The following is a 26,330-nucleotide window of genomic DNA, read 5'->3' on the forward strand; positions in this document are numbered from 1 at the left end:
GAGATAATGAGAAAATATAGTCCATTTTAACGTGGGAAAACTCTGCTATCTAACATGATGTCAGAAAATAAGTCGAGATCTTAAGAGAATGACTGTATAACTAATTATTGTGGGACAACCAGTGTTATTATCTGGAGATAATGAAATATAAGTCAAGATATAAGTCAATATCATTGGAAATGGAGTTTATTTCATTTTATTTTATTTATTTATTTTTATTTTGATTGTGTTTATCTATTATTCTAATGATCTGGTTTGGGATCTGGTTTAGATTAGATTAGAAATACTTTATTCATACCGGAGGGAAATTTTGTCATTAAAGTTGCTCCTATACACAATAATGAAGAATATCAAATAATATTAATAGAAGAAGTAATTAATAAGATATAAATACAAATACAATGAAAATAATGATAATAAAAGTATGTACAGAAGACAGACTAAGCTATGTGGAAAATAAATGGTTGAAGTCCCCAGAGATCAGGAAGAGGGCACTCTGGTGGTCTGTCTGGAGTCTGGCTATGGCAGCATTGAGAACGTTGGACGCATGGAGGTAAACTTGTTAGAATTATTGATGAATACAGTCTATAAGACAAGCACTATCTCCAATTTAATTTAATTTAATTTAATTTAATTTAATTTAAAGCTCCTGTGAGGAACTTTCTGTTCGTGTTGACTTTGGTGCCCCCCTGTGGACTAAGTGATCTTGCTTATTTTGTCCTGTACATGTGTAAATTGTGTTATCTCCTCCTGCTTTCAACTAACAGTCAGCTATTTCACTCATTAAGAACATTTAATGCAGAAACAGGGTTTTTCTTGACGTGCTGTCAATCACTTCATCTGACACCTACCCTCTCACAGCGATTTCAGGCTTTAAAATAACAAAACAGAAATGATCAATACCTTTTCTAACAAGCTTGTTTGCATTTCTAGGTCATAAAGAGGCATCACTGTTCATTTCAGTCCATTTCATGACCACTCAAAAACTCCTCACAGGAGCTTTAATTTAATTTAATTTAATTTAATTTAATTTAATTTAAGTTAATTTAATTTAATTTGATTTTGCTTTTATATTATTTTATTTGTTTTATTATTTGTATTTTCTGTCCTTTTAAATGTATCTTATGTTTTGGACAAACTTTGAATACCATGTTGTCCCGATCAGAAAAAAGTCCTCCCTCAACTACATTTCCCATGAAGCCTTGCGCGCTGCCAGAGAATCCGTGGAAAACCCGATTGCGCCTGCGTATCCAGACGTGGCAACGGCATCATGGCCTCTCGGAACCGCTACGGGAGTCGGATGAGAGAGGCGACAATGTTCCTGCTGGTGCTGCTGGTGAGTCAAACGAACCTCCTCGGGGTGTTGTGTGAAGTGTTTCGGGTCTCTGGGACATTCCTGGAGGATATTTGAGTCCTTTTATTAAAGAAGTGTGAGAGGAAATGAAATTCAAATGTCTCCTCGCCGCGTCTCGAGCCTGTGCGCCGTGCAGGAGGTAAAGTTGACAGCCCTTGACTGAACTTGGGGTTCAGATTTAACAAGCTGCTGAGGTTGTGGGTGGACTGCGGTTGTTGTGGCGCAGGTAAAACCACCACCTTTATATATTCTGGTTGTATGAAGAGAGCAGCTTTCTGTCCGACCTGTGTAACACGGTCCCTCCCCTGTGTTCAAGCTGCAACCTTTACTAATAGGTAAACACACAACTATCCCAGCCTTAAAGCTTATGCAATGTTACTCCCATACTAACTCTCACTAGGTTTAGCTGAAATATCCTGCTGTAATCCATGTGATAGTTTGTGTTCTTGTATTAAACTCAGCTTGTGTTCAGTCTCAGGAGTTTGTAAGGGGAATTGAAAGTTCAAACCTGCACCATGTTGGAGTTTCAGGAGTGGGTGTGAGCATGCATGACTGTAACTGTGCACAATCTGTGTAAAACAGAAGTGCAGTTTGGAAGTAGTACAGTATGCATGTCATGTGACTGTCAGACCTGAACTGGTTAGGCTGCATTAAAACTAATCTTCACTGAATGACAGTTTTTAAGGCTTGAGGGATTTTAGTACGGAAGCCCCAAGGAGACATGCATCTATATGTTTTATGAGCTTTGATTTATTTATTTTTTAAAAAGCAGAAATAAATCACAGCGTAGTTTCATACAATGGTTTTTGTTTTTCTAAACATACATGAACAAGAACATCCCTCCCTCCCCCTCTCCCTCCTGCAAACCTGTTGTACAGCGAGACAGACAAGTACATCTATATACATAATAACCACAGTGACAGCGACTACAGAAAAAACAACAATAAAAACCAACAGGTTTGAAATAATCATAATAATAATATAAAATACAATCAAAATAAATTAAAATAACTTAGGTATAAATCAACAAACATGTACTTAAATTGTAATTTTGTGCAGAATAGTTGTTCAAATACAAAGAGTTGCTATATATGGCAGAAACTACCACCTAAAACAGTGGGAGTTGATTGCTCACGCCTCGGTTGACAGCATGCTTGGATTCATGTTGGGCCAATTTGCCAGCAGACGGGCCAAAGTGAGCTCAATTTAAGGACACTTCTTGTATGAGCTATTATTTTACGGTGATCATAACATACATTCCCAAAGCTGCAAAATCACAAACAGAACTAATAATTAGGCTTAAATTATTTCTTAATTTGGATGAGAGCAGCATTCATGGCCAATCACAGTGACCAGCCTATCGTTTTGTTTTCTAGATCACCGGAAAATGATGCATTGCTGCAAAAAAGCAAGCTCTGAAATGGGGGAAACAGGTTGTATTATTGAAATAATGAGATAACTGGGACACTGGTGGCCTAGCGCAGTGGTTCTCAAAGTGGGGGCCGCCAGGGGTTGCTAGGGGGGCCTCAGAAAATTGGAGGGAAGGGAAAAAAATAGAATCAAATTTTTTTTTTTTAAACACATTTCTTAATAATTTCCTATGCTAAACAAATTTAATAATTATTGAAAAGTGAATAAAAGTAAGAATATACATTCTACAAGTTGATGTTTCTTTGCATATTTTGATGCATTGTCTGGTTTTTGCAAAGGGGGTCCCCGGCCAGAAGCTAATACTGTTTGGGGGGGGGGCCTTGGCATGGTAAATTTTGGGAACCCCTGGCCTAGCGGTCTAAGCACCTCACATGCAGAGGCTACAGTCCTCATCGTAGAGGTGTCATCCCCCACTCTCTGCTCCCCACATTTCCTGTCTCTCTTCAGCTGTCCTATCAATAAAGTCAAAAAAGGCCCAAAAATATAACAAAAAAAAAGCAAATTTTCAACCAGATGAGTGGCATGTACCCTCGTTGTCTAATATGTTCAATGAGATCCTTGATCTTAGTGAGGTAAGTACACAGTCATAGCCTTAAATGCAATGGTAGGGGAGACCGGGGACAGTTGTAACATTTTGGACATTTCTGTCTAACTTTGAGCTCTTTTAACCCAGTGTGTTCAAACTGCTCTACAAACTAGCTTCAAGTGGCCTAGAAAATGCCTGTGCAACACAAACAGAAAATGCATGGCCTACTCCCTACTAATAATTAGCATAATCATTTATTTCTGTGTTTTGGTTTTCGGCCTTGGTTTCCTCATTTTCAGTTTTTCGGTTTCAGCCAAGAATTTTCATGTTGGTGCATCCCTAATAATATTGGAATAAGGTGATAAATAAGTTGTGATCTCGAGGATACAACCAGAACGTACGGCACTCATTATCAGGGGAAAACAGAGTTCATAAAATATGAACATGCATCTTCTCTTCAGGCTTCAGCAGGGGTTCCCAATTCTTCACCCTGTGACCCCTAAAACAATAGTACCAGAGACTAGTGACCCCCACTGTCCCTTAAGTATATGATAGTAATAATCAGTATAGTTATTATTAGTCTACTTGTTCTTTTATCAAGGAACATGCAGAGATATTGATAGTTTAGGAAAATGTATTTCTTCATTTAAAACATACAAATACAAACAAATGTGAATTTTGACTTTTGAAAATGCTAAATCAAATGATGGGTGATTTTCTGAAGATGCTAACTGGAGACTCGTAGGGGATGCATGTTAATATTAAGTGTGAGCACCAAGGAGGCATGTTGAGACGGGTGTTAATGACCCCTGAGACTCTGTAATAGTGGTCTGTTGTGGTTTTATTGGGCTTTGACGGCCCCTAGCTGTCTCTTTGTCTTTGTCTTCACTTGTTCATCATACTTTCCTTTGTGCTGTCTCAGGTGCTGATACCAATTGATCATGTTGCAATGTGAGATAGTGACTTTAACTTTGCAAGTTTTGCACAACACTACTTCCTGTGTGATGTTGCTGTAACTGAATCCATATTTTCACAAAAAGCAGATTCAGAGGCAGCGTGCAATTGCACATTCTAACAACACAATAACATTTGCAATAATCAGGCAGCACTAATTAAAACAATTTTCACTTTTTGTTTTGTTTTTGGAAGGAATCTCATGCAGGAAATCTCTACCCCCACTTTGGGAACTACTGGTTGAAAGGAGCTCTACAATTATTTATTTTGTCACATGTTAATTAAGTGTAATTTTCCCAGTCTTATATGATGTGTAAAAGTCCAGGCTCAAAGTTCTCCAAATATCCATTTCACAAAGCATTTACTAGTTCTGACAAAGAGGATTATGATAAGTATATGTTCTCACAGAGAGTCTATAATGTTGCTACTGCTGGAGCTCTCTACCATACAGTATATCTATCAGCCTTCCTCAAAGAAGAATTTCTCAGGGTCTTTTTTCAAGTATACGTTGAAGTGCACAGACATGCAAACACTTGACGACTCAAAAGCCTAGAGTGAAATCCTCTCTTCACCAAGGTTATAATGTCCAGTGTGTTTAGAGGTTTTCAGACAGATTGTTATTAAACTAATGAAGAATTTAGAGGATGTATTTTGTGTATGTTGCAGTAGCTATTTTCCCTCCTCGTTTGCATCAGTGAGGACCAAGCTGCAACCTCTGGTGCAGGTTTATGTTTCAGGTACTTTATGTTTCTTTTAGGTTATACAAATGTATGTTATAGTGACCTCAATATCACCCAAGATAGCTAGAATAAATGTGTGTAAAATGTTGAAATTTCTCATGTTTTATACAAGCGGCAACCTCCGGTCTAAAAATATGAGTCAATGCGGAAGTGTTAAAAGCTGCAGTTCATCGAGGATCCGCTTGAGGCTGGCTCCGGAAGTACCGGAAGTCACATACACATGAATGGGGAAAAGACGATCTTTGCAGCAGAAATAAACATGTTTACAGCCTGGTACAAAAGATGAGTGTAGTCTGAATAGCTAATTTCTCGATGTCCTCTCACTGTGAGGGGGGTGAATTTTTTTTCTAATTCGGCAATTTCGAAGATATTGAGATTACCAGTCTCCCAATGAGAGGCACAGCTGCCTGTGGGAACACTGCAGCTGTTGGCTAGGAGGCTCAAAGCCCGCCTCTTTACGTCACAATGGCTCGACAGAAGCAATATGGCTGCCGCAGCCGATTGGTCTCAAAACAGCTCTTCAGAAACAGATGCAACCTCTGGCCTCAAAATATGAAGCCCATGTGGAAGTGTTAAAAACTGCAGTTCATCGAGCGTCCACTTGAGGCTGGCTGCAGAAACACCGGAAACCACATACACACCCATTCAAAAAAGACGATCTTTGCAGCATTAATAAACATGTTTACAGCCTGGTTCAAAAAACAGTTTAGGTCTAAGTAGCTAATTTCGCCATCGGCACACACTGTACGGGGGGGGGGGGGGATTTTTTATAACGCGACGGTTCAGAAGATATTAAGATTACGAGTTTTGCCCATATAAGGACATGACTGATTTGACTGAGAGGTGGGAACCAAGCGGCAAACTCCGGTCTCAAACGATGAAGCCAATGCGGAAGTGATATAAACTGCAATACATCGAAAATCCGCTAGAGGCTGGCTGCAGAAACACCGGAAACCACATAGATATGAATGGGAAAAAGACGATCTTTGCAGCATTAATAAACATGTTTACAGCCTGGTTCAAAAAACGGCTTGGCCCTACAACGCTAATCTCTCTAATGGCATACACTGTACGGGGGGTGAATTTTTTTCTAACGTGACGGTTAAGAAGATATTAAGATTATGAGTTTTGCCCAAATAAGGACATGACTGACGTGAATCCCGGTCGGGAACACACAGCCATTGGCTAAGAGACTCATACTACGTCACACTCTGCCTAGTTGAGTTCCGCATTACCAATATGGCTGCCGCCGTCGATTTGCTTCAAAACAGCTCTCAGGAACAGATGGGTGACGTCACGGATACTACGTCCATATTTTTTACAGTCTATGGTGGGAACACATAGCTTTTGGCTAGGAGCCTCAAACCCCGCCTCCTTACCTCACACTAGCTCAACAGAAGTTAGGTTGAGTTCAGCATTCCCAATATGGCTCCCACCGACGATTGGCTTCAAATCAACGCTCAGGAACATTATTTATACAGTCTATGGTTTAAACCAACTGGAAATAAAATAACACTGTTTAAGACATCTGTAGGTTGTCTCACATATATTATTGTGCACCCTGCACAGAAATGAAAGGAAGACTTTCTGGAACTATCAGACAGCAGAATACATCAGAAAATCCAATACTCAAGCCATTTGCGAATGAATTGTATTGTTGCAAGGAAGCTAACACTCAGAGCATTCCTTCTAAACCTTAAGTCATCTAATCACTTTATTTATTGAAGAGTCAGCCGTACTATACATATCACATTTCTGCTACTGTAGACCATAGTGCTCAAAGACATATAGACCTTTGTTCTTCCTGTTGTGCAGCATACCTGTGCAAACACGGATGTGTGGGAGCTCGTGTGTGTTTGTGCTCCTTGCAGATTGCTCTCTATATGTATTTGTTCAGTGGCAGTGTTTGATACGTTGGCACTGAGCCACAGCTAACAGGACGTGGATTGAAATCATGCCTGTGACATTAAAGTGATGACTTAAAGTTTTTGCATAACTGATATGCAGATCTTATGTGTCCATCCTTTAAAACAAGCCATTAGTGATTTAAATATTTGCTTGTTCATACTGTAATGTGAAAGGCTGGAGTCTCCACTCACTCCTTGCTTGCCTTGTTTGGATGTTTGGTATGGTTGAAAGGGAATCAGAGGAGGATGTGTGAATCCTGTCCGCTTGCTCTGGATGGAAACACCCTTAAGTTAATGTTAAAAATTAGCATCTACCGTCACAGTCTAATCAAACATGCATGACTAAAGTTTAAAACAACCAGTCCTGGGATAGCGCTGGTCTAGCGGTTTAGGCACACTCCATGAACAAAGACAGTCCTTGTTGTTGCGGTCCTATCCAATAAAGGCTGAGGACGCAGGCTTGATTTGATCCAGGACTACACACGGTCCATTAATTCCTGATAACAAAATCCTCGTCTGGCATTATCCCCAACATCGAGGCAACAAGCTGAATTTCATCTAACTATGTCACACCAACTCCACTGTACGGCTGGCAGCTACCTTGGACTACCTTTAATAACCCAAAGTAAAGGAAGGGGGTTCACTGATTCCTGTAGTCCAGTATTTAGAAGTGAGGCTTTGCTGTTCTGTCACATTGTACAATAAAAAGCCATTTGGTTCAAAGCTCTTTAACAAGACAAACAAGTGGTCTGAAGATGTCACCCTTGGCTATTGGACGAGGGTATTTTAATCATCACATTTTGCTGTTTTCTAACATTTTATAGACCAAGTGGAAACAGAGAAATAAGATTCAACAAAAGGTGTATTAAAGGATGTTGTAGTATGATAAACTGCTGCAGCCTTGTCCATTGTTTACCATAATTTCTGTAATGCTGTGACAGATTTCGTCCTTATCACCGACCATGAGTGTGTCGGGGTTATATGAAGGTGACTCCACCAGGGAGGGGATAAACCCACTGCAGCACTTTGTTAGAGGGCAGCTGTCTGGACGGTGGAGTCCTGCCTGTCAAAACAATTTAATCCAAACTCCCTCCACAGACACACACGCACACAAAATGAACTCTTTGATTCCATCGCCTGTGGCTGGCAAACTCGAAATGATGTCTCCCTGTCAATTATATATGTTTTATTCTAGGACAAAATAATCAATACGTGCAAGCCTACCTTTTTTTTGGTGACATTTTGTTTACAGATTTAAGGAGAAGGCAGGGCGAGCAGCCGTGGGGTAAATAGCCTGTATTGATCTGTCCCTAAAAAGCAGAGTCTGCTGGCATTTGGTCCTCGGCAGACTTTCTAGGTTGTGTGCAAGTACACTCTGTAATAATCATATTCTTAGTACAACAGCCAAGTAAGGGAAATACTGTAAGTCCTGACAGTGAGTCCTACAGGGGGGACAGTGCGCCTGTGGCAGGCAGGGTTCCCACACGTCCTGGAAAACCTGGAAAACAGTTGACCAGTTTTCCAGTACTGGAAAACATCTGGAAAATGGGAGAAAAAGTAAATTGTCCTGGAAATTTTTTCCAATATGACTGCGTGCGACCTGACAATGTTAAAAAAACACACCCCCATTCAACATTTGTGGCCATTTTTGTCATTCAGATCTATTTAGGTCAATTTATCCACTGATTATTATTATCATTTATTTATTTATTTCAGTAAGGCAGATTCCAGATTCCCTTGCTGGCTCTTTTGTTTTTTACTTAGCTCATTTTTTAATTTTTGAGAAAAGAGAAAGCTGAGATGAGAGTTGGCCATCATTGTTACTTGGTTGCACGAATGAAGTGCTGTACATCTGCGGTTGCATTATTCTATAATCAATTTGCCATCATTTTTAAGCATGTAAGAGATGATTTCATGGATAGCCATAGACTGCACGTCTTCAATGTAGACTTTCACTGAGAGGAACATATTAGACTATTTAGGAACTAAATTAGAAACTAAATTTAGACTGTGATACCAGCTTGATCATCACTGAAAATGTCCTTGAAATGTCCTGGAAAATGATCTCTGGAAAAGAGTGGGAACTCTGGGCAGGGGGTGGCAGGGAAAGGGGGGATTGGAATGTCTTTATTAGTATGAGCCTGTTACAAAAGATGAGTGTAGTCTGAATAGCTCATTTCTTGATCGGCACACGCTGTACGGTGGATGGATTTTTTCTAATGCGGCGGTTCAGAAGATATTAAGATTACAAGTTTTCCATTATGAGAGTCACAGCTGACTTGATTGACAGGCGGGGACACTGTAGCAGTTGGCGAGGAGGCTCAAAGCCCGCCTCTATACCTCACGCTAACTCGACAGAAGTTAGGTTGAGTTCAGCATTTCCAATATGGCTGCCGCCGCTGATCAGCTTCAAATTAGTGCTTCAGAAACAGATGGGTGGACACTACGTCCACTATTCATACAGTCTGTTTTTTATGCTAACTTTGCTTTTTTTTCTCAAACTAATTTCAATTAAGTGTTAAAAAATGACCTAATTTCACTCACGTCACTTTCTCTTAGTTTTGCCCCCCAACCCCCTCACACACACACACACACACACACACACACACACACACACACACACACACACACACACACACAATCACACACACAATCACACACACTGACAGCTTTCCTCTCTGTATAAACACCGCAGTGTGTCCTGTACCTCCTCCCACGGTTTCTCTTCTCCTTATGTCTGAGCTGTTCTTCATCAGTGAACAGCATGTTCTATGAAGGCACACAAATAACAACTCACTTTTTGACATGTTTGGCTCATTATTATGTTATTGGAACAGGTGTTTAGGTTATTGCCAAGACTTGTTTATTACAAAGCATTTCACAACAATCCAAAGCTAAGATGTTGCAGACTGGCATCAGTATCAGACATCATACCTCAGCCAATGCATTAACAGAGAGATGTTTTGTAGGACCTAGAGATGGGCATTTCTTTCTTTTTTTTTAAGTTATATTTTTGGGCATTTTCGCCTTTAATGGATGAGACAGCTGAAGAGAGAGAGAAAATGTGGGGAGTAGAGAGCGGGGGAGGACATGCAGTAAATGGTCAAGGCTGGAATCAAACCTGCGACCTCTGCAACAATGGCATCTGTACATGGGGCGCACGCTTAAACCGGCAGGCCATCAACAACCCAAAGCCATAAATACTATTTGATAACCACTGACATCTATTCTGTGATTATTTGTAATCGAGGCGCTGCTAGTAGTGAGCATTGGCAGCGTCTGTCTCAACGTTTATGCCTTATGTTTTCTTCTTCTTTTGCTATTTAATGCAGTTAGCATCCTTCTTCTTCTGTTGCTTAATGCGGTTAGCAAACAGCTTTAAGACACTCTATAGCCACCGTCTGGCGGGAACTCTGCATTGCAACCAGGCATCCTGAAAACGATGAAAAATGTTACTTTTAAAATGAGATGATATTCACATTAACTCTTAAAAAGATTTTTTTTTATATATATTTTTGGGCATTTTTGCCTTTAATGACAGGAAAGCTGAAGAGAGACTGGAAATGTGGGGAGTAGAGAGAGGGGGAGGACATGCAGCAAAAGGTCAAGGCTGGAATCGAACCTGCGACTTCTTCAACGAAGGCTATGGCCTCTGTACATGGGGCGCACGCTTAGACCGCTAGGCCATCGGTGACCCGGGATGGGCATTTTAAGCCAACATACTATTCGATAACCACTGGCATCAATTTGACGATTATTCATAATCGTGGTGCTGTTAGTAGTGAGCATTGGCAGCGTCTGTCTCAACGTTTATGCCTTATGTTTTCTTCTTCTTTTGCTATTTAATGCAGTTAGCATCCTTCTTCTTCTGTTGCTTAATGCGGTTAGCAAACAGCTTTAAGATGCTCTATAACCACCGTCTGGCGGGAACTCTGCATTGCAACCAGGCATCCTGAAAACGCTGAAAAATTTTACTTTTAAAATGAGATAATATTCAATTTAACTCTTAAAAAGATTTTTTTTTTAAGTTATATTTTTGGGCATTTTTGCCTTTAATGACAGGAAAGCTGAAGAGAGACTGGAAATATGGGGAGTAGAGAGAGGGGGAGGACATGCAGCAAAAGGTCAAGGCTGGAATCGAACCTGCGACTTCTTCAACGAAGGCTATGGCCTCTGTACATGGGGCGCACGCTTAGACCGCTAGGCCATCGGTGACCCGGGATGGGCATTTTAAGCCAACATACTATTCGATAACCACTGGCATCAATTTGACGATTATTCATAATCGTGGTGCTGTTAGTAGCGAGCATTGGCAGCGTCTGTCTCAACGTTTATGCCTTATGTTTTCTTCTTCTTTTGCTATTTAATGCAGTTAGCATCCTTCTTCTTCTGTTGCTTAATGCGGTTAGCAAACAGCTTTAAGACACTCTATAGTCACCGTCTGGCGGGAACTCTGCATTGCAACCAGGCATCCTGAAAACGATGAAAAATGTTACTTTTAAAATGAGATAATATTCACATTAACTCTTAAAAAGATTTTTTTTTTTAATATATTTTTGGGCATTTTTGCCTTTAATGACAGGAAAGCTGAAGAAAGACTGGAAATGTGGGGAGTAGAGAGCGGGGGAGGACATGCAGCAAATGGTCAAGGCTGGAATCGAACCTGCGACTTCTTCAACGAAGGCTATGGCCTCTGTACATGGGGCGCACGCTTAGACCGCTAGGCCATCGGCGACCCGGGATGGGCATTTTAAGCCAACATACTATTCGATAACCACTGGCATCAATTTGACGATTATTCATAATCGTGGTGCTGTTAGTAGCGAGCATTGGCAGCGTCTGTCTCAACGTTTATGCCTTATGTTTTCTTCTTCTTTTGCTATTTAATGCAGTTAGCATCCTTCTTCTTCTGTTGCTTAATGCGGTTAGCAAACAGCTTTAAGATGCTCTATAGCCACCTTCTGGTGGGAATTCTGCATTGCAGCCAGGCTTTGCTGAAAATGATGAAAAAAATTTACTTTTAAAATGAGATAAAATTCACATTAACTCTTCAAATTTTTTTTTTTTTTTTAAGTTGTGTTTTTGGGCATTTTGCCTTTAATGATGGGACAGCTGAAGAGAGACAGGAAATGTGGGGAGTAGAGGGCGGGGGGAAGACATGCAGGAAATGGTCGACCAGCCAAGAGTGGAACCGGCGACCTCTGCGACAAGGACTGTAGCCTCTGTATATGGGGCGCTTAGACCGCTAGGCCACCAGCGCCCCTACTCTTTGATTTTTAACAAGTGAACCAATATTCCAGCATTCAAAAATCATGTCCCATCCTTTGTAGCACCGCTCTCTTACTCTCTGACTACCTGCATGTTTGTCCTGTCTCAGACGCTGCAGGTTGTCGTACCCGAGGGGGCAAAGAGCAACAAGAGATCATCTGAATCAATGATCCTGGATAGCAATCCTACACGGAAGGAAAACAATGATGAATGAACTGTGAATATTCTTAGTATCACATATGTGTGGGAAACACTGGCTCATGTCAATCATTTCCTGCCTCATGGTTATCTAATAGAGATGATAACAATGGGGATTTTTGACCTTCTACAGAAACTTTACAGCTTTTTGATAAGATATAATGAATACAAGATAAAGCAAGTCTTTAATGCTTACATGCTTAATTAGTGGAAAAATAAACCTTTATTTAACTGAGCATCAAATCGCCTCTCCCTTACAGTATATCCATCCATAACCCCAGCAGCAAAACGCTGACTCTTGTTAAGATCCTCTTCTTGGACTTCCATCACTGTGAGCTGAAATGTGACACATCATAGATCCGCTCATTGCCCCTCTGCTGATTGGACAGCTGAGAAGCCTGTAAATCAGCCTTGTGTGTCTGTTATCGGATGTTGCATAGCTTCCTTTACAATTGTTGGATCCTCCCACACCAACACACACCTGACAGGCCCCATTAGTCACTAAAACTCAAAGCATGCACAGCTTTGATTTGTGCTGATTCAGTAATGCTCCTGGAACTGGATGCCATTCATTAAGCAGATTTGTCACAGCAGATGGAGGGTGTGGGCTACAAGCAGGGGCTGCTGGGCACCCGCTGTGTTGTTAGCGCCACGTTTATTTACAGCGACGACACTGGACATAACCTTTGAGGCTGATAAGGAAGGTTGAAGTACAGTACAGGGCACTGGTGGATTTTCTCCAAGTAGTGAGTCATGCAGTCAGAAAAGTGCGGTTAAACAGGGTGGTCACATGATTTCAGGTAGTTTACACATTGGAGAGTGGATGTTTGAGAGGTCGTGTTGGGTTAGGGTGAGGTGACATTAGAGCTGCTGGTTAATGTTCATCCATCAGAGTTAACCAGCAGCTCTTTTATTTTAAAACATGGTTCACCAGAAGCTTAGTCTCACCTTTAATGTTGAAGCTATGACTTGTTATGTTATTGGTTTATCATTTTGTACCAAGGAGTTCCACATAGCCTGAAATGGGTTTATTTCATTGCAAAGTTCTTTATAAATTAACATTTTGTGATGGTTCTAATGTTTGGTGTTGTTCAAACTGTTTTTGAGAGCTTGAGGAATCTGTCTCTTCCCTATAAAATCTTTAGATCATGGTGCTGGTGAACTTTGTCTATTATTAACATAGACTGTAAATAAAAATGGACAGCGTTGCTCCGCCTCTTCCCGTTGTACAGTTCTGAAGCCAAAAAATCCCTCTCCTGGGCGCAGCCATTGTGCAGCCAGAGCCTGTGAAGCCTTTGTAATAAGCTCCGCCCTACAGCGTGACGTCACAAGACGCTATGTGCCCTTGAAGTTTCGTTCTACGGCGGCTGTGAATCAAAGGAAACAGGAAGTAAAACCCCGTTTTTTAAACTCTAATAACTAACGAAAAAGAAACTTTTCAGAAAAAAGAGGCCTTGGACACAAAACAGTCAAATAATAACTACATATAACCACAGCATACGGATGTGAGAAACATTCGTACGACGTGTATTTATTTTTTAAAGTTTGACTGCTCCCCCATTCAAATGAATGAGGGAGACGGATTTTTTGACCTATACTGCAGCCAGCCACCAGGGGGCAGTCACACTGCTGAAAGCCTCACCACCAGGGCCGTATGTGGCACGCTTGATTATTACCTGGCTGTGTTTAATGGTTGATTCTGATTGGTCAAAACCCTTAAACACTGGTATTTAATTCTTAATATCAAGAACAGTGCAAAGGATAACCAGATCACAGACATATCAAATCAATCTAGGGGAAAGAGTCCAGCACATGAAACAATTTAAATCTCACCTCTTCCTGTTGACTATGTGGCAAAAATCTTTCTGATCACTAGAGGTGTGAAAAAATATCGATATAGCAATATATCGCGATACTTTGACCTCCAATATAATATCTATATTTCAACTCTTAATATTGATATTTTTGTAACAATAAAAATTCACATGTTAGCCCAGTTGGAACTAAAATACAACTTCAGTATTTCAAAAACAATAAAGTGGAAAAGTTGTTTTCAATCGAATAGTTTTGACTTAATTTGTCCTTTCAATTTTGAGTAATATTGTGTGATTTACATTTACAACATCCCTATTTTTTCTTAGTTCACTGTGTAGAATATCCCAATATTGTGATATCGTGATATATCGTGATACTATCGTATTATGACCCAAGTATCGTGATGCGTATCGAACCATGAGGTTCTTGCCAATACTCACCCCTACTGATTACTCTGTTTGTTTGGAGAGCACAAAACTTTGGATTCAGGACTGACCAGTCAGAAGCAGAGAAAAGAAGAAGGTAGGAGGAAAACAGAGACTAGCAAGGAATGTTAAAATGATCATAATTTAATCATAATAATTTTATTTTAGAGCACTTTTCAAAAACCAAGTTACAAAGTGCTTTACATTGGCAGCAAAATAAAACAAGCAGTTAATGAAATTACACAAGTCAAAATAAAACAATAAAACATATTTTAAAAGACATAAAATTCCCCTAAAAGAACTCTAAAGGAATACAATTATTTTATTCTTAAAATTGTTCAAATAAAATAGAATAAAATTCAAAACAAGGAGATGAGTCAAAGAGACGTCTATCAAATTGAAGAAAACAGACACAAAGCGACTACAAGCTGTAACATTGTATGGGCCTTGGCAGTGTTACAGGGTACCATACAGGTAGTGTTGTTATTTTCTACATCTGTTTAACATTACAACAACAAAAAAGAAATGTTTTGACTTTATTTTGAATAAAATTTTTAATTTAATGTGATTTATAACAGGCTAATGTTAAGACTTGAACAAGAATACTAATGCTATGCTAGCACTACCAGCTGTTGAATCTTAGGGACTATTTTTTAGGGTTAGGCAAGACCTCCACTTTACGACAGGGTCTTGAATTTTTTAAATTTTGTTATCAGTTATTTTTCTAATCAATATTTTTTCACGCATTGGTTCAATGATTTTATTTTATATTTAAAATTCTATAAAGAAAGAAAGATTGTTCTACATCACGCTGCATATTCAGGTCACCCAGGCCCCATCATTACAGATACTGTGTCAGTAAGGCTTGATGAATTCTAACATAATATGTGTTATTTTTCTTCCATGGAGAGTGCACAACGGACCATTGTCCCTGGAATCCATAGAAACCAACCCTTATTACAATCACTGAGAGAGACCGAGTGCCGGGAATATGCTCATTTTTCTAACACCGGACCCATCATGCACCTTCCAGTTCATTCTGCTACATTGTGCAGGTTTTATGAATTACAAGAGCGTTAAGTGGAACACAATATACAATGAGGCCCCAGAGCTACCTCCTATAAATAGCACTGAATCTGTGGTTATGAAAGCACATTTATTAGTGACAAAAAAATCACATAAAGGGGAAAGTTACTTCAGGTTTTTTATGCATGCATTTTTTTATTCAACCCTCCTGTTTCCCTCAAATTTACTAACATCTTTTATCCTTGTGGTCAATTTGACCCCAGCAATTTAAACCTCCAGAAACTGATTGTTACCCAGGTTTATGTTATTATTTTTTTTTTTTTTTATCAAAGTGTTTTTTATTTTTCAGATACAGTCACAAAAAACATTTATATTGAGAACAACAACAACAGTAACACAGGACACTCACAGACAAAATCAAACATGTCCTACTCCCTATTCCCACAGCACTAGATCTTCAATAAGCACACAGCCAGACATTTAAACAAAAACTCACACACAAAAAATATAAATATGTGTAAATAAGAAAATAAAAAATATACATTTATATAGAAATAATAATGAAAAAGTAAGAACAGGATTGTAGGGTCATGTTGGCAGCTGTCATGTTTTCAACAAAGGATATGAATGGTTGCCAAGTGTTAAAAAATGTCCTGGTGCAGGTTTATGTTTCAGGTACTTTATTTTTCTTTTAGGTTATAAAAGTGTGTGTTATAGTGACCTCAATATCACCCAAGACAGCTAGAATAAATGTGTGTAAAATGTTGAAATTTCTCATGTTTTATACAAGCGGCAACCTCCGGTCTAAAAATATGAGTCCAATGCAGAAGTGCTAAAAACTGCAGTTCATCAAGGATCCACTAGAGGCTGGCTCCGGAAGTACCGGAAACCACATACACACCAATTCAAAAAAGCCGATCTTTACAGCAGAAATAAACATGTTTACAGCCTGGTACAAAAGACGAGTGTATTCAGGATAGCTCATATCTCAATGATACAAACTGTACGGGGGTGAATTTTTTTCAGAAAGCGGCAATTTCGAATATATTGAGATGACGAGTCTTCCAATGAGAGGCACAGCTGAGTTGATTGACAGGCGGGATCACTGTAGCTGTTGGCGAGGAGTCTCGAAGCCCGCCTCTTTATGCCACAATCGCTCGACAGCAGCTGTATGGCTGCTGCCGAGGGATTGGCCTGAAAACAGCGCGTCAGAAATAGATGGGTGACGTCACGGATACTACGTCCATATTTTTATACAGTCTATGGTTTTGCACAGCTAAAACAGCCTGGGGTCGGGGCGCTGGTGGCCTAGTGGTCATAGCGCCCCACATACAGAGGCTACAGTCCTCGTCGCAGGGGTCGCCAGTTCGATTCCCGGCCGGTTGACCATTTCCTGCATGTCTTCCCCCGCTCTCTACTCCCCACATTTCCTGTCTTTCAGTTGTCCTATAAAATACATTTTTAAAAATAGGAACATCAATGTGTAATTTTTTTTCACATGAAATTGGAACATCTCAACATTTTTAATTCATGTTTTCCCAGTTGTACCCATTAAATGAGGAAAAGTCATGAAATATGAACCCAAAAAAATGATTCATTCATTAATCATTCATTTAGAGATGTTAAACATTGAATGGGGTCCGATTGCCCCCAAGGATAATAGGAGGGTATAAATGAAGTTCTTGCAGAGATTAAAACAAAATGTATATTGAATGGACTAAAAGGATTTTTTTTAATTAACCTGATATAGTGCATAATAACTCCTACATACCTTGACAAGCCTCTGGATTAAGAGTGTAGATAATCCCAGCAAGGTTCAGTAATTCATCATCAATTGTTCTCTTTTATCATTTGCAGTTCAAGTTGAAAAATGTCTTGATCGCGGCGAACAGAGAGGCTACAAAAGAAGGGAGCGCCAACACCGAACAGATAAATCAGAAACCACTAAAATAAATTGGATTGTCATCTCAACTATTTTTGTAATCAATTTATTTTGGTGACTTCCCCCGTTCATATCCTTTAAAAGCGCTCTCTAAAGCTGCTCTGCTGCTCGCCTGTTTTTATTTTCTTATTTTAGCTGACTGTGTTTGTGCTTCATTGTAACAAAGCTTCATCCTAAATCGTCAGCAGTGCAATAACAGCCTCTGAATGGACCTGTCACTTACGACGCTTTGTGGGGAAACTGTTGGTTGAGTCTTGTTATTTCTATTATTGTACGTCTGTCACTTAAGGATGACTCATTCTTCAGTTGGTAGGAGAATTATGTTATATCTGTGAGATCGGTGGCGTTTGGCTCGACAGCAGCATCAGTTTAATTCTCAGCTGCCTCGACTGGAGGTGTAGGTGTCAGCCGGTACATTCTGTGCCGGCGTTACATTCGAATGTGTGTGTGTCTGCAGTTCCTGTGATTGTTTTGTAATCCACGCAGGGCCATCCATCATCTCTTAATCTGCTTGAGGATATACGGATTCCACATTTGAAGGTGTACAACACTTAAAGAGACAGTGACATTAGACTTTAAAACTGCATTTACCTAAATAAATCTCTTTTATGTGCAGACTTAAACACCTTACATTTGTTTTGATATTTCAACATATAGCAGTTCACTTTGAGACTACTGGGGCTGTGGAACAATGATGTTTTCACTCAGCCTGTTTAGAGGATGCTGTAAAAATATTTCCCCCACCAGGCCTATTTCACTCAAGATCCTGTTTTGTTCATTCATATCTGTTTCCACATACATGAACAAGTGACTCATTTGAAAAGCACTTTTCTCAACATAGCCTCAAAGTGCTTTGAGAACCGCTCAAGTTTACGGGTAACAGAATCAGGAAAGTCATAAACTCAAGAGATAACACTGAAGAGCAATTAGCACAAAGAAGCTCTGCACATTCTCAGAGTACTTGTTACAGTTATGACTACCCAAGCGGCAACCTCTGTTCTCAAAATATGAAGCCCATGTGGGAGTGCTAAAAACTGCAGTTCAGCGAGCGTCCACTTGAGGCTGGCTGCAGAAACACAGGAAACCACATACACACCCATTCAAAAAAGACGGTCTTTACAGCAGAAATAAACATGTTTACAGCCTGGTTCAAAAAACAGCTTGGGTCTGAGTAGCTAATTTCTCTATCGGCACACACTGTACAAGGGTGATTTTTAGTTTATAATGCAACAGTTCAGAAGATATTAAGATTACGAGTTTTGCCCATTTAAGGACTCGACTGACTTATTTTTATTCTTAACAGTTTTATCTATTTATTTATTTATCTATTTGAAATTTAGTCACTTTTATTCTACTTTATTTATTTATTTACTTATTTATTTTAAGTCTTGCATCTTATTTTCTTTTAATGGTTTAATATTTTAGTCTTTTATTATCTTAGAAATTTATTTTACTTTGGTGATTTTAATTTCCTGTTTTGAGTTTTAACATCTTATTTTACCTCCAGTGTTTCCTCATTAAGATAACATGAGAGCGTTTCCTCAGTTCGTTCAGCAAATTATTTAGATTTTTTTAATTTATTTATTTTAATTTATTTATTTATTGTTTTTATTACTTTTGTTGCATATTGTGTTGTCAACCTTAGGATTGTGGGGTGGGTTTGGGGTCGGGGCTGGGGCTGGGATCTTTTTCTTAATTTATTCTATTTTAAGTTGTTTTTCTTGTACAGCACTTTGTGTTACAATGTCATTGTATGAAAAGCGCTTTATAAATAAAGTCTGATTGATTGATTGATTGATTGATTGATTGATTGACTGACAGGTGAGAACACTGTAGCTGTTGGCTAGGAGGCTCAAAGCCCGCCTCTTTACCTCACACTAGCTCGACAGAAGTTAGGTTGAGTTCAGCAAAACAGCGTTCAGGAACAGATGGGACATCCATAGACTGTATAAATAATGGACATAGTATCTGTGACATCACCCATATGTTCCTGAGCGCTGTTTTGAAGCCAATCGTCGGCGGGAGCCATATTGGAAATGCTGAACTCATCCAAAAGAGTGTGATGTAAAGAGGCAGAGTTTGAGCCTCCTAGCCAACAGCTAATATTCCGTCTGTCAATCAAGTCAGTCATGTCCTTATTTGGGCAAAACTGGTTAGCAAGGAGGCTCAAAGCCCGCCTCTTTACCTCACACTAGCTTGGACGAAGTTAGGTTGAGTTCAGCATTTCCAATATGGCTCCCGCCAATGACTGGCTTCAAAACAGCGCTTCAGGAACAGATGGGTGACGTCACGGACACTACGTCCATTATTTATACAGTCTATGTGATTACCACATAAAACCAAACACAAGTTTAAAACTACAATTAGTCAAAAACAAATAAGTGTTTTACTTAGGACCCACTCAAAATCGCACCTGTGGGTCCAAGATACTATTTGCAACGACTTTATGTTAGGACTAGGGATTTGCTTGTTTAGTCGACAACACACCGTCATCCTCGCAAGACAACACCAGAATTACAAGTTGAATTATTTGTATTCCACACGAACAATATTGAATCTCACGAATCACAGAAATTTGATTCCCAAGCCACTTGCAACATGCAGCCGCTCCTGAAAATGTTGTGTTTTGAGTTCAGTGCACGGCCTCTATCAGTTGATGACTTGCCTGGAAGGTTGAACACTGGCTCTGTAATGTTTGCAACTTAAATCTTTTGCAAAAGAACTGAACTTCTGCAGCAGGTTGGATTTACAGAAGTTATTATGGATTCTAAAAGCGAACCCAAAGCTGCTTCAAAAAAAAAAAACATCCATAGAAATATTTCAAACCTCTCTTCATCGCCCCAAAGCTCTGCTGGAAGAAGTGTACAGTATTTATTGATTTATCGGAGGAGTAAATGTTCTGTGGAACATACTGAACATGGACCGATCAATGCTGGACAAGTGGATTAAAATACTGGAGCAGTAGTTTGTGATGTTATGTATCTATTTGTTTCAACATGTTTGTTTTTCTCTGTGGCTCTGGATCATCAGAGGGTTACTTTGTAAATTCAGTGAAACAGCAGATACACACTGTTCAGAGAAGACTATGAGAGGAGTATATCAAATTCAAAAGGCAGTCAGTGGAGGAAGGAATGTCAGGTGAACTAAATTACTCATAATTAGCCTTGAAGAACTGGTTCCACTGTGGGTGTATGTTTGTGCCATGTTTTACATAAGGATCTGAAACTGAACCACATAACTTAGTAGATATCATGGTTTAGGTCTATCAGTCACATCATCACTTTTCTGCATCTGTTCATTTTTATACCTCAATAAATTCTCACTTCCCTTATCAGACATAAGCAGATGCCGTCACTTCAAGCTGGACAGTTGATGTGTTTAGCTTATCATTACTTACCACAATGACATGTACAGTAAATGTCTTAAAGCCTCTGGGAACCCAAATCAACAGAAACATTCTACCTATGATATTTCAGACCATGTGTAAATACTAAAAACTATTTGAAAATATTAGAACTCAACTTCGATCAATTTTTCAAATATGTTCAATTGCATTTTTTAACACGTTTTCACTCTGGGTTTTAAGGAGGCTGGTTTAACCTGATATTTATTACGTAATAAATATCCAACAAATCAGAAATGAAACACTGGAGTACCAGGACCGGTCTACTAACTCTCCCCAGGACCGGTCCATTAACTTTCCCCAGGACCAGTTCACTAACTTTCCCAGGACCGGTTCACTAACTTTCCCCAGGACCGGTCTACTAACTTTCCCCAGGACCGGTTCACTAACTTTCCCCAGGACCAGTTCACTAACTTTCCCCAGGACCAGTTCACTAACTTTCCCCAGGACCAGTTCACTAACTTTCCCAGGACCAGTTCACTAACTTTCCCCAGGACCGGTCTACTAACTTTCCCCAGGACCGGTTCACTAACTTTCCCCAGGACTCGTTCACTAACTTTCCCAGGCCCGGTTCACTAACTTTCCCCAGGACCAGTTCACTAACTTTCCCCAGGACCTATTCACTAACTTTCCCAGGACCTATTCACTAACTTTACCCAGGACCGGTCCACTAACTTTCCCCAGGACCGCTTCACTAACTTTCCCCAGGACTGGTTCACTAATTTTCCCAGGACCTATTCACTAACTTTACCCAGGACCGGTCCACAAACTTTCTCCAGGACCGGTTCACTAACTTTCCCCAGGACCAGTTCACTAACTTTCCCCAAGACCAGTTCACTAACTTTCCCCAGGACCGGTCTACTAACTTTCCCCAGGACCGGTTCACTAACTTTCCCAGGCCAGGTTCACTAACTTTCCCCGGGACCGGTTCACTAACTTTCCCCAGGACCAGTTCACTAACTTTCCCCAGGACCAGTTCACTAACTTTCCCCGGGACCGGTTCACTAACTTTCCCCAGGACCAGTTCACTAACTTTCCCCAGGACCAGTTCACTAACTTTCCCCAGGACAGGTTCACTAACTTTCCCGGGACCGGTCCACAAACTTTCTCCAGGACCGGTTCACTAACTATCCTCAGGACCAGTTCACTAACTTTCCCCAGGACCAGTTCACTAACTATCCCCAGGACCAGTTCACTAACTTTCCCCAAGACCAGTTCACTAACTTTCCCCAGGACCGGTCTACTAACTTTCCCCAGGACCGGTTCACTAACTTTCCCCAGGACCGGTTCACTTACTTTTCCCAGGACCAGTTCACTAACTTTCCCCAGGACCGGTTCACTAACTTTCCCCAGGACCGGTTCACTTACTTTTCCCAGGACCAGTTCACTAACTTTCCCCCAGGACCGGTTCACTTACTTTTCCCAGGACCAGTTCACTAACTTTCCCCAGGACCGGTTCACTAACTTTCCCCAGGACCGGTTCACTAACTTTCCCCAGGACCGGTTCACTAACTTTCCCCAGGACTCGTTCACTAACTTTCCCCAGGACCGGTTCACTAACTTTCCCCAGGACCGGTTCACTAACTTTCCCCAGGACTCGTTCACTAACTTTCCCCAGGACCGGTTCACTAACTTTCCCCAAACAGCTCAGAGTTTAGACAAACAGCTCCGTCATACACCCGGAGCCGAGCTCCTCTGCGTGCACATACTACACTTCAGCCTCCGCTGCTCTGGGCGTCCCATGGTCCTGATGCCCCGGAGACTACAGAGTGATAAAACTAATAAATGATATAAGTCCTGATTCTGAAGTATTTTGTGACTCAGCACTCAGAGACCATTGTAAATGAATCATTTTCAGATTCTGGAGTTTTTATGTCTTTAGATTTAGAGTCAGACGGCTCAAACATGCAGGCTGTGAACTCTCTCTTGACCTGTCAATCAAAGAGTTAGGCCACGCCCACACAGTCCTGAGAAATACTCTGGCCTGTAAAATAAGCTGTTTTTGAACAGTGTTTTTTCATAGTTGTGGATGTTTATTTTGACTCAGATTTTTGTTGAAGCTTGATTACACATTACATTTTGATATTCTATTGTAAATATTCCATTTACGTTTCCAGAGGCTTTAATAAGGTGAGGTGAAAGACTAGTTTGGTTTGCATGATTTTAATCCTCCCAGGCCGCCATCACGCATCACATTTCCTACCTCCCTTAGATAAGTTGAAAAGCCTGCCATCCTGTCTCATCTCTTGCTAATCTCGCCCCCCAGACTCGCTCCTGTAATTACAGAATGTCCACCTTTGCAGAAAAGTGTCACCAAGACAGCCTCTAATTAGTCCACACTTTGCAATGTGGTTCATATTAGTCCCAAACTGAGCCCTGATACATCCCTTTTTGTTTATCTTGCTGTCGCATCAACCTCCTGCTCTGGCAGCAAGTGACAAAGTAAAAACACAGGGAGTCAGTGACCGATGATTTGCCTCAGGTAAACAGTAAATATAAATCTGTGCTAAAGTTGTCGTCTCTTCTTTTTAAGCCTTTTAGCTTTTCTGTGGTTGATAAATACATTTAGTGATTTGCAAGTCTTCAGTTTCCCTTCAAGCACACCTCACAGGAGCATTCAGACGGGAATTAAAATTAGAAAATGAGCCTGACAGGTGCTTGTTTTCATTCCAGGTGATATCACTCATCAGGCAGGAAACGCTGAGCGAGCACACGGTGTTTGGTGTCTAATTTAGTTCTCTGTAAGCAGAAAGGAAAGGCTTTTTAATGAATGGTGATGGCACACAGTCTATTAGAATGCACAGAATTAACTTTATACGGCTCGGGTATAATCAGTCTTTTTTGTAGTTGTCTGTGATTAAAGTGCGAGCCTCTCAGTGTGGGCTTTGTTTGCTATATTAGATTTTTCACACCATAAGCCCGTCTGCCCGTGTTTGGAAAGTCGAAGGAGCCATTCAGACTAATGGTGCAGATGTGCCCACCTGTTGCAAACTTTGAATCACCTTTAGATCAGGCCGATGCTGGAAGCGGGCACCTAGTCTTGTTTGTGCCACAGCTCAGTTGAAATGAAATCAATAATAATTTAAATTCAGTGTTAAAATTCCCTTACAGCATTCCAGCTCACAGATAGATATCAAGTTAAGCTGTTGATCTTGTTTATGGCAGTTATGAGTCACAGTAAAAAAAAAGTCAGTCCTCAGCCTGTGCTGCAGCATTTATCTTCTGATTCAGAGTCCTGAGGACTGCTGCAGTGTTACCAGACTGTAGCTCTGCCTCTCTGCTTCAGACTCATTTCACTTATATTAAACACAAAGATTAATTTGCCACATGGTCAGCCAAAAAGCTACTGAGTTCAAACTCTTGATTTAACCTCAAAAGTGTGAGTTTCTGTTTCAGGACTCTGAAGTAAGAAAACTCAGACAATGTGTCTTTATATTAGCTTTATCCAGTCCCTCCAGGAAGTTGCGATTTCGCGATCGCAACTATCAACACAAATTCAACCAATCAGCACAATTTTTTTGCGGCCTTGCAATTTTAAACAATCACCGCAAATTTGACCAATCACCTGAACCTCAGCCCCTGTACGTCATCAGTTTCATCATCAATTTCACTTCCTTGGAACATAAATGTAAGTCCTCACTTGATCGGCACTTTTCAACAACAAAACACGCACAGAGAATGGGTGAAGAGCGAGGACAGCAGGCAGGACAAGTGACGATGACAACGTTGTTATTTATAGATACTGAAGTTATTATCTGAGGGGCTCAGTGTTAGCTTGGTCTCTACCTGCAGCAGGTGTGCTTTATGAACCAGCTCTCCCTCCGCCATGCATCTGTCTCATCTTCATTGATGATTTTTACCCCTGGTGTGCGTTAGTGACAAAGACACAACCGGGGGACGTCTGTTTACTATTTGACGTTTGACGTTGTTGCCGCCATCACCGTAAAAAGCTCCACGTCTACAGCTTGATTTAATCCAGTTTGGTGAAACATCAGACACATTTAGTAAGTTTGGATCAACTCATAGTCATCAAAGATGCAGATTCATTTCAGAGTGCCGTGAACTGACTGTCTGTGCCTCTGTCGCTGCGAGGTGCATTCAGGGACCGTCGTAAATGTGCAATACAGACCTTTCATGGCATTTTTCTGTGAATCAAGAGAATCAAAATACAGTCAGTGGCCAAATCAAGAATGTTTTCTAAAAACAACTGTAATTTAGTGTATTTACTTGCCCCTGAGATGTCATTGGGAGAAAAAAGCAACAAAAAAAAATCGCAACTTTCACTGCAATTTTTTCAAAAAGTTGTTGCAAAATCAGGCTTTTTGGGCCGCAACAATCACAAACAAATCCCGCAAAATCCTGGAGGGACTGATTATCAGAACGTTGGCCTGAAGCATGGGTTCCCAAAGTGTGGGTCTGGACCAAGTGGCAACTATCTGTCTCAAACTATGAAGCTCATGCAGAAGTGTTATAAGCTGCAATTCATCGAGAATCCACTGGAGGCTGGCTGCAGAAACACTGGAAACCACATAGACACCAATTCAAAAAAGACAATCTTTACGCAAGGGTTCAGAAGATATTAAGATTACAAGTTTTTGCCCAAAAAAGGACATGACCGAGTTGACTCCCGGACAGGAACACATAGCTGTTGTCTAGGAGGCTCAAACTCCGCCTCTTTACGTCACACTATGCCTGGTTGTGTTCCGCATTTCCAATATGGCTGCTGCCGACGATTGGCTTTAAAACAGCGCTCAGGAACAGATGGGTGACGTCACGGATACTACGTCCATTATTTATACAGTCTATCGTCTGGACCCCCTGGGGGTTCCCCAGACATAAATGGGGGGTCATGAGATGTTGTTTCGGAATCGTATTTTTTTAAAAGTTATCTAAAAAAAGTACATTTTACTCATTATAGTAAAAAATATCGACAAAAATAGTAGCTAACCTTGAAATGAAACCTTGAAAATAGAAAATGTAATGAGTTTTCTGCCTTTCTTTGTTTCCAGATGACTCCTAAGTTTAGGGTTAATGAACAGTTAATTATCAAAAGCATCAGTAGCAGTAGGTTAATTCATAACGGCGAAGGAAACACAGACACATGCTCATATAGGTAGACTCAGTTTCTGCAGACCAGCTAAATGAATCCACATTAAATCACTTTGAGGGACAGTGGGGGTCCTAAGTCTTTGGCACCTATATTTTTAGAGGTCACGGGCTGAAAAGTTTGAGAACTTCTGGCCTAAAGGGTCAAACTGTTCTTGAATTTGTCCTGGGATCAAAGTTCCTAGTGTGAATATAGACTGGTCAAAGTTCGAAGACGCCGTTAATTGCATCATGG

General features: G+C 40.4%; 1 protein-coding gene across 1 annotated transcript in view; it reads left to right on the plus strand.

Moving 5' to 3' along the window:
* The first annotated feature begins 1,220 nt into the window (after positions 1-1,220).
* Positions 1,221-26,330, plus strand: part of pdia5 (protein disulfide isomerase family A, member 5) — a 109,519-nt gene continuing 84,409 nt past the window's right edge. The window contains exon 1 of the mRNA XM_034693741.1: positions 1,221-1,336. Within this exon, the coding sequence (XP_034549632.1) occupies positions 1,271-1,336 (66 nt within the window). The 5' untranslated portion in view covers positions 1,221-1,270. The remainder of the gene's footprint in view (positions 1,337-26,330) is intronic.

The sequence above is a fragment of the Notolabrus celidotus genome, chromosome 10 (assembly GCF_009762535.1).
Source record: "Notolabrus celidotus isolate fNotCel1 chromosome 10, fNotCel1.pri, whole genome shotgun sequence".
Lineage (NCBI taxonomy): Eukaryota > Metazoa > Chordata > Actinopteri > Labriformes > Labridae > Notolabrus > Notolabrus celidotus.